Genomic DNA, 16472 nt, shown 5'->3' with positions numbered 1-16472 from the left:
CTGTAATCCCAGCTACTAGGGAGGCTGAAGCAGGAGAATCGCTTGAACCCAGAAGGCAGAGGTTTCAGTGAGCTGAGATCGCGCCATGGCACTCCAGCCTGGGCAACAAGAGCGAAACTCCGTCTCAAAAAAAAAGACATTTGTGGTTGAACCCATGCTTTATATTTGGCTCTTTGAAAAGAACATCTTCTCACCTTTTGCTTAGAAATTATCCTATTATTTTTCAATAAATTAGTATTATAAATAACTGCAAAAGATTTTCCAGAGGAAAAAAATCACTTAGTTAGTCTTTACATTAACAAAAAAGCTTTAACTGCATATTAAACATGACCAAAAGTGTGGTTGAGGCACATATGCATTTAACTCATGTTTCCCATACCAAACAATAAAGAATGGCTCACCCAGACAGAATGGCCTTCATCTGGAAGAGATGATGGTGTATGTATACTGTGTATCTGTGTGTGTAGGTGTGTGTGTGGGGGGGGGGAACGTGCACTTGTACAGATAAGTTTGTGTGCACAGGTGTGCAAGTGGGACATTTTCACTCAAATAAAGCAGTTCTTGGCAACCACATCCTAGAAAAAAAGTCAAGTATCATATCTCAAAATGGAAATAAAAGTATCTCAGAATATTTCTTTCATTTGCATTCACTGATATAAACTAAATATAGCATATTAAATACATGTGGTGCTTTAACCATAAGTGCCCCTGTTCATTTGACAGGAAGCCAGCTATGTTTTGCCCAGCAGGTTTCCCAAATAGGAAATTGTTTGTGTGTGCATCCCTCCCCTTTTCTCACATACCCTGTACTAACATAAATACTGAATTTTGATCCCTCTTTAATAGACTTTTTACCTCTTATCTCTTTGGCTCTTGCACAAATATCATGTTAAATTCTGTGCACTTTGATTTAAAGGAAAAAAAAAGGTTTTAACTATCTGCAGAATATACATTGATGACAACATTTATAGAATTTTCCAGTAAAGGAAAGTTTAGAAGTTTTCTCATCCTTTCTTGCAGGTCAAGCAGCACAGTGTCACAACTTGTAAAAATAACGATACCAGTAATCAGCCAAAAGGGAATGAAAAGAAAGGAAAAATATTACATATTTAAATTAATTTATGTTACTTTCTATCTTCCTCTCAATACTAGTTTTGACAGGATATATAGTTATCAGGTATAGACTTCCAGAAAACCCGAACAATTAAACTGGTGTCACCACTTGAAATGCTCATTTGATACTCATTTATTTTATATAGTATATGTTTCTCTTTACATCCTTATGTATATTTATATTAAAATCATGGAGGTGTATTCCTTTAGAAAATAATAAAATACCTAGATAACGTTACCTTACATTTTTGTTTGAGAACCATAATGTAAGTTGTCACGCATGAGTTTAAAAGAATGTTGATTATTATTTTTTAGTCCTTGATTCTTAGTGCCCCGACTCAGTTGTAGTTTCTGGTTGCCACTTGTGTACAAAGAGTCTTCTCTGTGGACCGTTAGAACACTTATTGACCCTCTGAGTTGCTTTTACCACGCAGCTTCCACAGTGGTAATGATACATTCTTTAAAGTCAAATCCAGTTATGTTAAAGCAAGGGAATGATATTACCGAATATATTCTGCAGTGATAGCAGTAGCACATTGACAGAAAATGTAGTATTTTCCTCTTACACAACTGTAAAACTTAAAGTCCTTTTACATTCAACATAAAAAGTTTGATTTCCCCACTAATAATTGAAGATGTAATTTTTAAAGGAGATCTACACTTGTCGTTTTTAAAAGCTATTGTGACACCAGTATTTTCTTAGAAGATCTAAATTTTAATTGGATAATTTAATTGCTCCTAAGCAAAGTAATGCTGGATCCCCAGAGAAAGATGGTCTATGTGTGACTTCAGGCTCAAGAATAAAATGAGGGAAGAAAGAAATATATTTATAACTGTGAACAATTGGAAGCTTGGAAACAGAATCCAACTTGAAGAGTATGAGAATGGTTATATTCATTTCATACTCTGAAACCTGATTGGAGCTCCACTGAAGCAGCTCTTTGTTTGCTAAGGTGGCATAGCAACAGCAGACGCGTCTGTTTTCTCAGTGCACCATCACGGACATGGTCCAGCCTGTGTGTGGCCATCGGAGACTAGCGATCATCATTCCTGTCAGTCATCACCATGTCTTTCACGTTCATCTTCAGTGGCTCTTTATCTTCATGTCTACATCTCCATGTAGACATGCTGCGTCTAGAGACATTGGCTACCAAGGGGTTTAAGGCATCTCTGTTTCTATTTTCTGCATACCCACAGATAAACAACAAAGCCAACGTGGTAACCAGCCCCAAAGAAAATATTCCTACCCCGGCGCTGGTATACCTGGACTCTTTGTAACCCTTCTTAAGTTCTTTACTTTTTTTTTTTCTTGTGGTTTCTCTCATTTGCTTTCACTATATAGATACATATATATAAATATTTTATTTCGTTGGGTGTTGGGTTTTTGTTTTTGTTTTTTGTTTTTTTGCTTTCTACGATATGACAAAGTTCATTTCTTTTGGTTTTTTTTTTGGTTAAGTTAGTTGTCAAGCAGTGTGTTCTAACATGAGATTATCTCATTTCATTGTTGAACATTGTACTGATAGCTGTGGTCTCTGTAGTTGGAATTATTGCATGCTGCATTCAAAATACAGCGCTTTGGTGGCTCTTAGCTCTTCTGATGATGATAGTTCTAGATTATGCAAACAATGGTTTCTTCTTTTCATGATGCAAATGCTGACATCAAGGAGAGCTAATGGGATTGTTGCTAGACAACATAAAAGTAGACCTTATTCAGAGTTCTCGTTTCCCTCTTATTAAAACACAACAGGGCTTTGTAAGACTTCACTTACTGAGATAAAGAGGCACTGGATAATTTAGAGCTTTCTGTTTATTATGTTTTAAATTAAATTTTCACTGTTTCACTTTAATCCAAAGAATGAAATTGCGACGAATAGAGCTTTGAATTATCAGTGGAAACCAGTTATGTCTATCTCAATCAAATCCACACAATTAACAACTAAATTAGTCTAACACTTTGAGATGGTATTATGTTAAAATTCAGAATTTGAATACTGTCATTCCGTACTCTCTGAGTTCCATAACATTTTCCCTAAACTATTTCATATTTTGATTTATGATTTTCAGAAATGTTTTTCAATTATTTGCTGTTCTCATACTGTTATTTTAAATAAATTTAAAAATGTTAGGGAATCATTTCATTTGAGTTAACCATGAGGCTCCATTTAAAAACATTTAAAAGGAGGACACATCAAGATAGCAAGTTATCTACTAGTAAAAACAATGTTGATCACAGCTGTAGCCAAGGGAAAGGGAGAATGGAAGCAGTGGATACGTCTCTCAATATTGCAGCAGTGTAAACTACAGTGGTGGGGGAGTGTCCATGGTTGAGAACTCCCAGTGGGTTGCAGTACCTCACCATTGCCAAGATATCACATAACCAAAGCGCCAAGCGTGTCACTGATGTATGCATATTGAATCTTTTTTGACATCAGTTATTTGAATGTTATTCTCCATTTGGGAATATTTCTTTGCTTTCTGATAGAAAACAATAGAAAAACCAATACTTTCTTCATAAAAAAGCATGACTTTACAGCCAAATATCCTGTATATATAGTACATAAAGTAGAAGTTTTTTTTAGATACGAATTAATACAGGATTTAATAGCAGTGTGCCTCAAATTATAGTGATTACATGATTAGTTCTAGAACCCTTTAACTAAACTTTTTAAATATTCCTTAAAATTTTTTATGGTCTTTTGAAATGGATTCTTTAGTATAGTCTTTTTTTAAGTTTTGTCCAATGGCTCTAGATTTTATAAGGGTATTCAGTTATGTATTAATTAATGATACCATAATCAAGTTTCAAACCAATATTAACTGAAAAATATCTTCTCTGAGAATTTGAAATCATCTCAGAGTTTTAGCTCCAGTGTCCTGGCCAGTTCTCTATGGGACAGATGTTCACAGGCCACTCATTAAAGAAGAAAGGAAAGCATAGGATTAAGTGAAACAGTGAGTGCCTCTTCAGATCTCTAAATATCAAAGCCTTGTTTGAATGCTGATCAAGAATAAGGTCTTTTGCATGCTGCTTCTGGGTAGGGAGGTTCCTATCTCATGGGCTCGCCAGGGAGATCTTTCATCAGAGATATTGTCAGCTGCAACTCTGACAGCAGTTAACATCGCTTTAGCTCTTGTCACTATTTCATTTTGTCAGCTGGCTCACTCTGCTCTGTCCTTCACACTAGAAAGAATGTACTTACCAATGCAAACTGTTTCTTTCTCTATTTTGTTCTCACTCAGGAACCCCAAACTACTGTAATCCACAACCCTGATGGAAACAAGGTATTCAGAAAGAATCAACATCATCTTGCTTTTAACAAGACTATACATCTCATTAAATATTCAAAAAAATTAATTCATTATCTAAAAATAGGAAAGAAAATTCTAACCATTTTCTACCACACTTCCTTTTGGGCCTAATTTGTCTAGAACTATGGACATACTTCTTGCAAATAAAAATGAATGACGTCTTGAAAGAGAAGCTAATGTTACCATGAATCAATAAAAGTCAGGCTAAACATGAATGAAGTCTTTATGTCAAGATGACTGTGTGTCTTAAGCAATTCCATCTGGTCGTTTTTTTCCCCATGACTTTGTGCTTTGTACTGTAGATATATTGTGCATGATATTTTAGAACTTCTGGTAATATCATTCCATTGTCTTCAAAAATATCAACTTGACTTTATAGGTTTTTTTTTTTGTTTAGTGTTACTTTTGAGTTTTATTCTATTCTGTTGTCAGAGTGGTGGTTTTTTTTTTTGGTTTTTTGTTTCTTAATTCCTTGTTGGTGATGATGATGTTGTTATTGTTGTTATTGTTGTTGTTGTTGTTTGGCATGAATTTGAGGCGAATCAAGGAGTTTCACTTTTTTGAAATATGTTTGTTGTTGAGTAATATATATTCTAGTAGCAGGGGTTTAACTACTAAGGCTGAAAGAAGACTAAATGTTTCCTATACATTGTAAATTATTTGTATAGCATGTTAACTAAATAACAGCACTAGCATACATGTCTATAGGATGAAAGACCTTTTCTGAATGTATTCCATGTGTCCAATTTATTACTTTTCATATATTATTATATCTCTAAGGGAAGAAAAAAATACTAAACTTTTCTCAAATATTAGATATAGTCATGCATCTTCTCCATACTCTTATCAATGACGTTTAAGACTTAGAAAGCACATTTTATCTTAAGACTTAGAAAACACATTTCCTCTCTGGTTTAACATTTAATTGATCAATATTAAAACCATTAAAGTAAAAAACATGAAGTGTTATGTTCTTTAATATGAGATTTATTTTATAGTCATGACACTGCAAATGGTCTAGGTCCCGAAAAGCCTTGAGGTAGTCAGGACCATCACATATGAGAACAATTTTTTTAATAGCATTAGCCAATGAAACGCCGAGCATAACAGCTGGAATGGACACTTCAGTAGTTCTAGCTATATGATTTGTAAGAGTTGCTGCATGGTATTTCTTGCTTACATCAATTAGTTTAATTTTACAGTGCATGGGTTTACCTTCATTTTCAGCTTACATTTGAATACTAGGTCACATTAAGAAATGCATGAAGATTCCTTTCTTTGGTTTTGTGTGTATGGAGACTCTGGGTACACCTTTAATTAGTTTTTCCCTTGGTTTAAATATCGTATATGGTATTTATATAAATTGATCACTTTTTTGAATATTGAATCTCTAAAATGACACTGGCTGGTGTTTACATTATTTTCCAGAATCTGTTTTCCATTACTGAGCTGTTGATTGGAAGTTTGTTTCCAGTTATTTTTGGCTCTAGCATTTAATCATTCCAAGTAGAAAACTATGTCTTTCTTATGAATATTGCAAAATTTATTTGCTAGAAAATATTTATTCATACATTATTAATGAACACATTTATCACACCATTTTAAGAAATGTATCTTAATTCTGGCAGTTACAGTGTACTTTTAAGTGTGCTTAACAATCTTCCACTTAATTTGTAGTTTTACAAAGAAAGAGCTTTGTCTTTTTATTATGGAAGTAGGTTTCTTATCAATAACAGCCAGTTGCTAATTTTGAAAAGAATGAAAACAGTCTAATTGTCCTTGAAGGTAAATTATTCATTATAATTCCATTGTGCTGAGGACAAACATGAAAATTCTTCTCAAAAGTACTTTCAGCATATCTCAGCTTAACCCCCTTAGGTTCTTCATTAAATGATGTGGTGAAATGCTTTCTCTCCCTATAAAGGTGTAAGGCATACAGGCTTTAACATAGTGCCTGACACAAAGAAGGTACTCTTTATTGATTAATTAATTGGGAATAAAAATTTTTTCTATTTTAAGTTTCAAATTCATTCGGATAACATATTCAATTGCTTGTAAACACACAGAAAAAGCAAACCTTATAGGGCACTGTAACACAAAACACATCCTTACACAGTTTTTAAAATAAACTGCATACTTCCGCTGCTTCTACAAATCACCTGGATTTATACAGCTTCGGAGATTAGGCAACCAGAGTACTCCCTGTTTGAAATGTTTGCAGCATCAGACATTTTATTTCTGTTAAAAACCACTTAATGTGTTTGTCCATTTGCATGTCAGCACATGCACATAGCCTGCTGAAGAATTTTGCATGATATGTATGTCACAAGCCAATTTTTAAGGAGGAAATCAAGCTATTCATTGTGTGCAACCTAAAAATGTGTTTTCTTCTCATCAGGAGTCAACTGAGAGTTCAAATACAACAATTGAGGATGAAGATGTGAAAGGTATGATTTAACCAGAAATGGAAAATCCTAACTCAGAGCTTCATATATATATATATGAAAAAAAAGTGCTTCAAATAACTAATAAGTTAGTTTAGGAAGTAGGCCTATCCTAAAGCACAAAAATATTTTATTTCTGAGTAAAAAATATTTTTCTAAGTACATAATTATTTCAACAATATGTTACTTTTGTCATTTTTCCTACATATTCTTTTATATATTTTGAACTGTAGACATGTAGCATATTCTAGCACATTGCAGTAATGACAACTAATAAGTTACTAGTTATAGGAACATAACAAATTGTAAATTTGTCAGTCAAAAAGCAATATAAAATGTATACACATTGGGTACATTCATCAAACCTATCTGGAAAACAATTTATATTCAAGGATACAGTATAAAAATAACTTTTTAACTTTTAGTCATCTCAAATAAGTATCAGTAGAATTTTCTATTTGGCCGCCTTTTTATCCTAGTTTTTTGTGTACATTCCAAAGGTATTCTTGACCTCCATTCACTCTGGTTGCCAAGGTTCGTTTAGCTACATGTATGAGTCATTGGTAGTGTTTCTACAGACATCTTCTCAGTGCCCCTGCACACACATACTGAACACACATTTGCAATTAGGTCACCTCCTTTGGCCCCATCACTGTTTTAGAAGTATTACTTTTGTATCAATTGCATTTGCAGTTTTATGTTGTTTTTGTAATTCATTGTATATAACCATAGTCCCTATAGACCTGTTGTCTAGAAGATATTCTGACAAACAGTGGTAACAGTAGGATATTTGAAACAGAAATATTAAAGGAAAAGAAATATAAATTGGGAGCAATGATCCATAAGTTAATTAAACCTCATCTGAAAAGATTACTTACCTAATAGTATCACCATAAGCTTTAATTCTAAAGGTAGTGTTAATACAGTAAAGTCTTGTAAAGTTGTATTCATGTTTTAGAATAAAGGATTTGGAAATTCTCAGGTCAAGGAGACATGGGGTCAATTTAGGAAATAAAAATGGCTGTAGATCACAACTTGCCAGTCAGCTCTGCTGACTTTTTCCTTTTTGTTTGAATGGAACAGCTGATGCTATTAAAGTGTACTCTCTATTTATATAACTAAGCACACTGGCCTAACTCTGCTAGAGGTAGTCAGTCATTATTTTTTACAGTGGAAAGGTAGATAGCGGTGTCAAGAATTTTATTTAGTAGGTCTATTCATCTCACTCTTTGCACTTAAGCTAAAATTTGAACTGAAGAAGTTTTATGAATCATTGATACCAGTCATATTAGATAAAAATATCCTTTTTTTTTTAGCCAAATAAATAGATACGCCATTTAGCTTTCCCACTGATTCAGGAAGCATTATCTTTGTGTTTTGGATTCATTAGCTCTTTAAGCTAAGCTAAATGTTTCATATGAATTTTCACATTCTTCCCTTGAGCAAGACTAAGAAAACTTGTTCATTGTCCACTGGAGAAACTGAATCTTTAAATAACTAAATAAAATTAGGAGAATACCAGCACCTTACTATATGCAGTTCATCTGGGAACTGCATCATGAGAAGGAACGTGATCATGAGAAGGGTTTTAATAAGTGGTCTTTCTCACCTGAATTTGGCATTCAACTGTACTAAGTATTGGTTCAGGATCATTGCTATTAATCTATGTAAACATTAATGTATAAACAGAGTTCCTGTCAGTGTTACCTTGTAGTTTGTAATTTATTTTTGATAAAATGAAATAATAATATCAGTTCTTAGAAAACGGTTCTCCAATTCAAATCATAACAATGATATGGGTTTCATCTTGCCTCTGGGATTTCATAAATTGAGATAGTATTTGTATTTATAGTTACATTGAGTCTGTATACAACAAGTGTTAGAGAAATTCAGCACCATATTGAGATCAAAAGAAATGTCCAGTTGATCGTTTAACCCAAAGTGCTTTGGTTTATTTTCTTAATAAATACGTTATTTAAGTTTCTGCTTAATTTTACTGGTGTGGATCTGGCCAAAAATGTCATAGCCATAGCCCATTAGGACTCATTTGTATTCTCTGTAAGACCCAGACAGCCTTTTGGAGACTAACCCTTTTAATATTGAATGATGTCAGAAACCTTTAAGACTAGAAGACCCTTTGAAAGATTGCCTAGGTGCCATCATTTTTACTGGGACAAGTGGTGCATAAAATGGTCTTAAATGATTTTAAATTATTTATTATGCTGATGATCTGTTTATGTGGGAATCTCTCCATTTATCAGTGCATGGTCCTCAAGAAAGACCCTATATTTTAATAATTATGCTCTCTTATTTTTACTTTAGAATTGCTGTGGCTCTCAGTAGCTTGGTAGGGAATGTGTTTATTGTCCAGCTCTGTTGAAACCCAAATTTACCCATATCTAACATCCTATAACTAACATCCAATAACTCACAAGTACTATCAGTTAAATAATCTGACCAAAACTGTATCCTATCTACAAAACCATGTCATATCTACAAAATTGTGTGTCTTCCACAGACATACTTTTCAACCTTCTCTTTTCTGTAGACAACATTGTGATCAGTGAGACACCACACTTTTTGATATATTCTTAAAGGCATACCCCCGTACATACTTCCACATGCGAGCACATGCTCTACCCATTGCTGCTGGCTGCCTTGGCTATAGTGCATCTAATACCAGCACCTAGACTTACATTGTTTTATGGTGGTACATGATTCCTTGAATACCATGTCACATGCCTCCCATACCAAGGCAGTGCACATTCTGCCCCATCCCCAAGGACTAACCTGGCAGGGACAGCTTCTGTGTCCTCTCCAATGTAAAGAAACATGGAGTTGCTGGAGGAGGGGATTAAACACTGTGGTGACCTGGTCAAAGGAAGAAATGAGGTAAACTAACAACAAAGTTTTTCTTTCTGACCTCTTTGAATGGGAAAAGGCAGACAGGCCAGCTGTTCTCAAAGATAAAAGAAAGCAAAAGTAGTCAGAGATTAATGGTTCCTCAGTCTGGAGCACCTTAGAAAGCCAGGATTTAAAGGCCCATTTTCCTTCAGCTCTTCTTAGTTTCCATTGAGAAATCACGGCCCAAGTCTGTGTGATACTTTTGAATTGTGTCTAGGCTGTTTCTTCATTCAGCAGATATTTATTGAATCCCTTCTGTTTACCTGAGTTCCATGTGCTTCTCTTTTTGAACTAGCCATGTTCAAGAGATTTGAATGCATCAGAGTCAAAATGCTGTTTCCTACCCTTTATATGAATCTTGTTATGCTATAATGTAGGCCCATTTATCTTACTTAATACAATAACTATCAAGAAAAATTAGTGAAACCCAACATATATGCAAGTTTTACCTAAAAAAAAAAACTCAGTGAAACCCAGGAAAAAAGTGAGACTCAACATAAATACATTTTTTAAATCTAAAAGTTCTTCTTTTATTTCCTTTTTCTTAAAAACCTTCAACATTTAGCTCTAACCACATTTTTCTTCCCAAGCTCATAATCATTCTAAGGGACTTGCATTGTTTTAAAACTCTTCTTTTTAAAAAGCTTCCGGAGTTCATTGTTTTCTTTCTCCAAGGCAATATGTTGACACCCTAGTGTTGACCTTTTGAGCAGCTTTCTAATTTTGTTCAGTGTTTAAAACCAAATATTATCTCTGATGCTATGTCAGGAAACTCAGCAGCAAACTCAGTGTCATGGAGAGTTACTAATAGTTTAAAAGCAAATGGGAGTCTGGGAGTGGTGGCTCACACCTGTAATCCCAGCACTTTGGGAGGCTGAGGCAGGCAGATCCCTTGAGGTCAGGAGTCCGAGACTAGCCTGACCGTCATGGTGAAACCCTGTCTCCACTAAAAATACAAAAATTAGCTGGGCACAGTGGTACGTGCCTGTAATCCCAGCAACTCGGGAGGCTGAGGCATGAGAATCACTTGAACCCGGTGGGTGGAGATTGCAGTAAGCCGAGATTGTGCCTCTGCACTCCAGCCTGGGTGACAGAGTGAGACTTTGCTTTAAAAAAAAAAAGCAAATGGGAGTCTTAATAAAGCATAATTACCATCATGGAAGCACTGTGGTAACAACTGCCCATCCTACATAAGAAAAAAAGTTTTCTTCTTACAACTAACTGGTGTTTTCAAAATATACAATTCTTTAGGCCAAAAATTGTTGAAATAGTCATTTCCATTTTTAATCAATTTCCAGTAAAACTGCTACTTCCATTAATTTAAGGTGTTATCCAACAGCTGTCATCATTAGCTCTTAATTAGCAGTTAACAGTACAAACTGCACTCCTCACCAGGGGTGTGGGTGTGCCAGTTCTTTCACAGTGATGTGTAGCAGTTCTTTCCACACTGTATACATGTGAAGACCGTCCTTTGGTTTGTGGCTGTAGCCACATTTTGCAGGACCTGTCGCTGTATGCCACGATGCCTCTCCACCTCATTACCCATCCAGCACCGTTGTTCAGAGTCACCCACTTCCTCCTGATGGGGTGCGTGTCCATATGGTCCATCTGCTGCTGTTTCCCAGCATTCCTGTGCAGCACCTGTTGAAGTTGGGCTCCTGTATGCCCTTGTGTCATTTCTGTCACCATCCTGTTTCCATTATCTCACTTCAGCTCACCATTCACCACGAGCTTGGATCTCTTGCTGTGTTTCATCCTTCTTACACATCTAGAAAAGTGGAGCCCTTTACAACAAGCAGATTCTATGGCTATGAGACTGTGTGTGGAGACTTCATCCTTCTTGAATTCCTTTTTAGTTTTCCTGATTACTAGGTGGTAGTAACGAGGATGTTTGCAAAAGTCTCAATTAAGGACAAAGTTGTTGGCACCCTTATTACTTGAATGGTGATTCATATTTGATGACCTGGATATCGCGGTCTCCGCTAATTTATAGAATCACTTTATTAATGAGCTCTCTGTGTGGGTCTTCTATAAATATGTGCATTAGTGAATAGTATGATGACTGATTACCCAGATTCAACTATTCTTAAGTTCTGTTTGATCAATGAAAACCTTCTTTTCTTTGTGGGATTTCCTAAGGCAGATGATCTCATGATACTGATCTTCTTGGTATCTACATGTAATTTGTATTTCAGGACTTGTCTTGCATACATTTCTCACTTCCAGAAAAATCTGCAAATTAAGAAACTCTTGGGTATTTTATTGAGGGACTTTTGATAATTATGTCATTCCCTTAGGTTAAAAATGTCTTAGAGGAAACTGTAGTCTAGTGTATAATAACTTCTTTCAGGTTTCTAATCCAAAATTTGATTTTACAACAAGTTTATTTGGAAAAATTACTGTCTGCATATACTACCTGCTGATTTTTTAAGTGTTGTATCAGAATTAGTAACTTAGAGGACTGATGCAGAATTTATTCTATTCCACCACTAATGTAACACAGTTTCATTTTCTCTATTTTTGTATATTTCTTCTATTTTATCTCTATACTCAATTTTTCTCTTTATTGCTTGCGTCCTGCCAAGTTATCCTAAGTTTTTCAGTGATAACCTCAAGCTTGTTTAGCTCTGCTAACAAAATACAGGGTCAAACTGTTGCCAACCCCATTTTAAAACAAGGTCCAAAATCAAGACAAATGGAACCAACAAACAAAAACATGTAACTTCTCATTTTAACATTAGGAAAACATCAGCTCACTCTATATTAATAAAGTTTCTCTGCTCAAAATTTCTATAAATAGCTTTTCTTGTGAGTTTGTAAAACCCTGTAATGAGTTTTAGAACTGTCTGCAGCAAAAATAATGTAGCATTATTTTATAAAAAGCTACATAAACTCTAAAGGCATATATATGTTGTAAGATTTCTTCTATCAGATTCTAAACTTTGATTGAGCTATCAGTTTTTAAACTGTGAATTCACTTTAAGAATTAACTTTAAGAATTCAGAGTTTAAAAACCTGACATTTACCCACTTATACCTACTGTTCCATTATCGAAACGCTGAGCATGTGGGAGTTATTTATATCCTACTGCTCAAGGTCATCGCTAAGGTCTGATTTTCCACACATGCAAAAATTCAAAAAATTGCAACCTCCAGCATAAATGGGTTAACTATTCATAGATATTACTTTATGTGGGAGTTAAAAATACAAGAGGTAATCAGACTGACACTTTGTGTAATCAAAAATTTCATAGTGATCCAAATATAATGTACTTTATAATATGGTTACATAAATGTTGATTATAAAATTTTCTCATTTTTGTTCATGTATCTATTTTTTCCCATTACCTCATAAAAATTGTCCAATTTAATAAGCTACTAAATCTAAGGTTTGTGTAAATTTTAAAATATTATTCCTTCTATCCTCTTTATCTTTTCAAATTATGGCTTTATCACTTTTTTTAAGTGATGTAAAATATAAAATGTCAGCAAGGATCTGATTTGAATCTGAAATCTATACTGTTTCTAGGTCTAACCTTTATCTAACTTGCTTTGAGCAAGTTGCATAACTTACCTGTGGCTCAGGTTTCCTCATAACAGCAGAATTTAGATATTGAAATCAATAATACAGACTTTTAAGCTCTTTTTCTACTCTACTGTGATGCAATACTATTAATAGATTGTTGTAAGATCTCTTCTATTTTTAAAAATATATAAATGATACATTCTAAGATAATACATATTATTATAAAACAATTAGATGTTAATAATATAAACTATTCAAGCAGTCGTAGAAAGACATTTAACTCAAAGTTTAAAGAAACAATACATTGCTGCAGTTTTAAGAAATCTTATTAAAATTGGGGAAAAAATGGTGTTCACTAACCTGAATACCCAAAATGTTATCAATAGCACTATAGGACTATAAAGTTACTACTTTAAACACATTCCAGTGAGAATTATTATGAGGTCAAATTTTATGTTTCTAAAGTTTCCATACAAAATTTCTTTAATATCTAAAATTAAATTAATATTTGAGCTCATTCATTTCTATATAGAAGTTCAATCCTAATTATTTGCTATGTTTTTATTAAGTATGAATTTTACATAATTCTGAAATTATTTATTAGAATAAAATAATTGCTTGAGTGAAATAATGTCTCCTTTGCTGAGTTTGTATTATTTTACACCAATAAATATATCTATAAATTATGTAAAGTTATATGTCTATATCATGATTCTTTTTGTGAGTAAGTGGAGTGGCCCTAATTTTATTTTCCGCTATGGATTTCTGCTATAACCCCCTTGATTTGGTCAGGAGGAATTAGGTCTAAAGTATTTAAGAAATTAATCTTAATCCTGTGCAATTTTAATATCCCACCAGGTTATAGGTGATTTTATCTCAGGCTAATATGACAGATGATAAAGTAAGAAAAAAGTAAGATATTAGCAAGTAAAAGCAGAGAAGACATTATTCAGTGAGGAGCTTAATGAAAGAGCCTGTGTAGAAATAAAGAATTTTTATTTTTCACATCTGAAACAGTGGTATTTTCATTTTTCAGTTTAGTGCAACAAATATTTTATGAACACCTGTAATGTATAGTCTTCTAACTAGACTCCAGAAGATTTAGAAAAGAAAGATGATTCTACAAGATAATGTTGCAGGCAAAGACACAAATGATTGAGAGAGTTTCAAATGGACTGGGCTAATTCTGAGTGGATTATAGGGACTGTATCTAGCATAAATCAATAGAGAGTGAATCGCGATCAATAGCACTTAACTAAACTACAGTAGTTGTATTCAGTCTAGGGAGGGAAACTCAACAAGGCAGCTTTCCTAAACATTTCCAAGCTTCATTGTTATATTAAAAAATAATTTAACAGCATTGGCTATCATGTAAGTATAGCATCAGGAAGCAGAGATTGGGTATAAGAAAAACATAAACATGCCAAGGATTCAGGCTTAATATTCTTGTACTTGGAGGTATTTTTGGCCATAAGGTAATAATGCAATCAATGTATTGTATAGATGTAATGGCACACATTTTCTGTCTGTATCTTTGCTGTGAGTTTTCCTTTCCAAAGTTCTGTAATATATTAAAACGGAAATATTGAGTTTTCTTAATAGTTCTGAGGTAAGAAAAGATTATAATCACCCGAGCACAGTGGCTTATACTCGTAATCCCAACATTTTGGGATGCTGAGGCCAGAGGATCTTTTGAGGCCAGGAGTTTGAGACCAGCCTCGGCAATATAACAAGACCCCATCTCTACAAAAAAAGAATGTATAAAAATTAGTTAGGCATGGTGGCACACACCTGTAGTCCCACCTACTCGAGAGGCTGAGGCAAGAGGAGGCCAGGAGTTCAATACCACAGCGAGCTATGACTGCACTACTGCACTCATTCCAGCCTGGATGACAGAGCTAGACTCTGTCTCTTAAAAAAAAAAAAAAAAAATCAAAGGAGGAGGAACTACTTAATCTCTTTTTTGTGACTTTCTTCTGAAAATTGAGTTTATGGAAAGCTGGTCTAATCTGAGAGAGTTCATTCACTCTTCATATCTCTTCACCAATGGTCATTCTGAAAGGACTCCTCAAAGATATAACTCCTGAACTTAGCTTTAAAAGGGAAGGTACTATTAACCAGGTGAAGAAGGTGCGAGAGGAGAAACATTCCCAATAGAAGGCACAGAAACAAAGCATGGTGTGTCTGAGGTATTGCAGGCAGTCAGGATATTACTGAAGAATGAAATGCAAGTTGGAGAGTGGTAGCAGATCAAGCTTGAGAGGAGGGAAGGTGCTAGTTATGGGAGCATTGAGCCATATGAAGGAGCTTGAGCTAATCTAATATTAAGAGATGAGAGGCATACATCACAGACAAGGATGATTCTGCAAGATAATGTACCAAGCACCTGAGGAATATCAGAAAGTTTTAAGCAGGGGAAAAATGTGGTAAGCTGTCCATAGATAGAACACTCTGGTGATTCTGTGGCATATGTATTTGAAGGCTATAAGACCAAAGATGGTTAGACAAGTTTTAAGACTGTGTCTAAAGGGAGATACATGGTCAAGGGAGGGTCGAGTTTTGTTTTGTTTATGTTTTAGGATGAATGAGTCTAGATCAAGTTTGTAGGCTAATGATAAAGGACAAGTAGGAATGAAGAAATTTGCTGATCATTTTTACATTTATTTAGTAAGTTACTCTTTCAGCAAATATTTAGTGAGGGACTATTGAGTGCCAAGGCCTGTTAAAAGCGCTGGATATTCAGAGGCAACAACATAGATAGGATTTCAACTTTCATGAAAGTTAGATTTTAGTGGGCAGAAATAGCTAATAAACAAGGCTCATCGTTTCTACCAAAGACTTACCCTTGGGATAAAAATGATCACAGAGTAGCTAAAGACTTTACCTTACATTATCCTGATAAAAACTCTATTTGTTAAGTAGGTCTTATTAACCCAATCTTTCAAAAGAACAATCTGAAGCTTACAGAGGTTAAATCATATAAGCACTAAGTGCTTTAACAGGAGCTGGGATCATACTTTGAACCACTGCACTGAACCACTTGGGGATTTATGGAATCCCTTAGCCCTCACATTACTCCAATACTATATCCTATGCATTTAATAATATGTAAAAGTATTCCAGAAAGGTTAGTGGCAAAGGCACTTGCCAGGGAGGTTTTCTATCAAACATGAA

At 34.5% G+C, this 16472-nt stretch overlaps 1 protein-coding gene across 21 annotated transcripts in view; it reads left to right on the top strand.

Annotated features, from left to right (window-relative positions):
* Window positions 1-16472, top strand: part of CAMK2D (calcium/calmodulin dependent protein kinase II delta) — a 316681-nt gene that overhangs the window by 261556 nt on the left and 38653 nt on the right. For 9 of the 21 annotated variants that reach the window (XM_054486351.2, XM_054486339.2, XM_054486352.2 and 6 more), the window contains one exon: window positions 6824-6872. In XM_054486351.2, the coding sequence (XP_054342326.1) occupies window positions 6824-6872 (49 nt within the window). Of the gene's footprint in view, window positions 1-2310; window positions 2371-4356; window positions 4399-6823; window positions 6873-16472 lie in introns of all 21 variants that reach the window. The other 12 variants (XM_054486326.2, XM_054486336.2, XM_063664048.1 and 9 more) reach the window with 2 other exon arrangements.

This window comes from Pongo pygmaeus, chromosome 3 (genome assembly GCF_028885625.2).
Source record: "Pongo pygmaeus isolate AG05252 chromosome 3, NHGRI_mPonPyg2-v2.0_pri, whole genome shotgun sequence".
Classification (NCBI taxonomy): Eukaryota; Metazoa; Chordata; class Mammalia; order Primates; family Hominidae; genus Pongo; species Pongo pygmaeus.
This window is presented reverse-complemented; position numbering and strand designations above follow the sequence as displayed.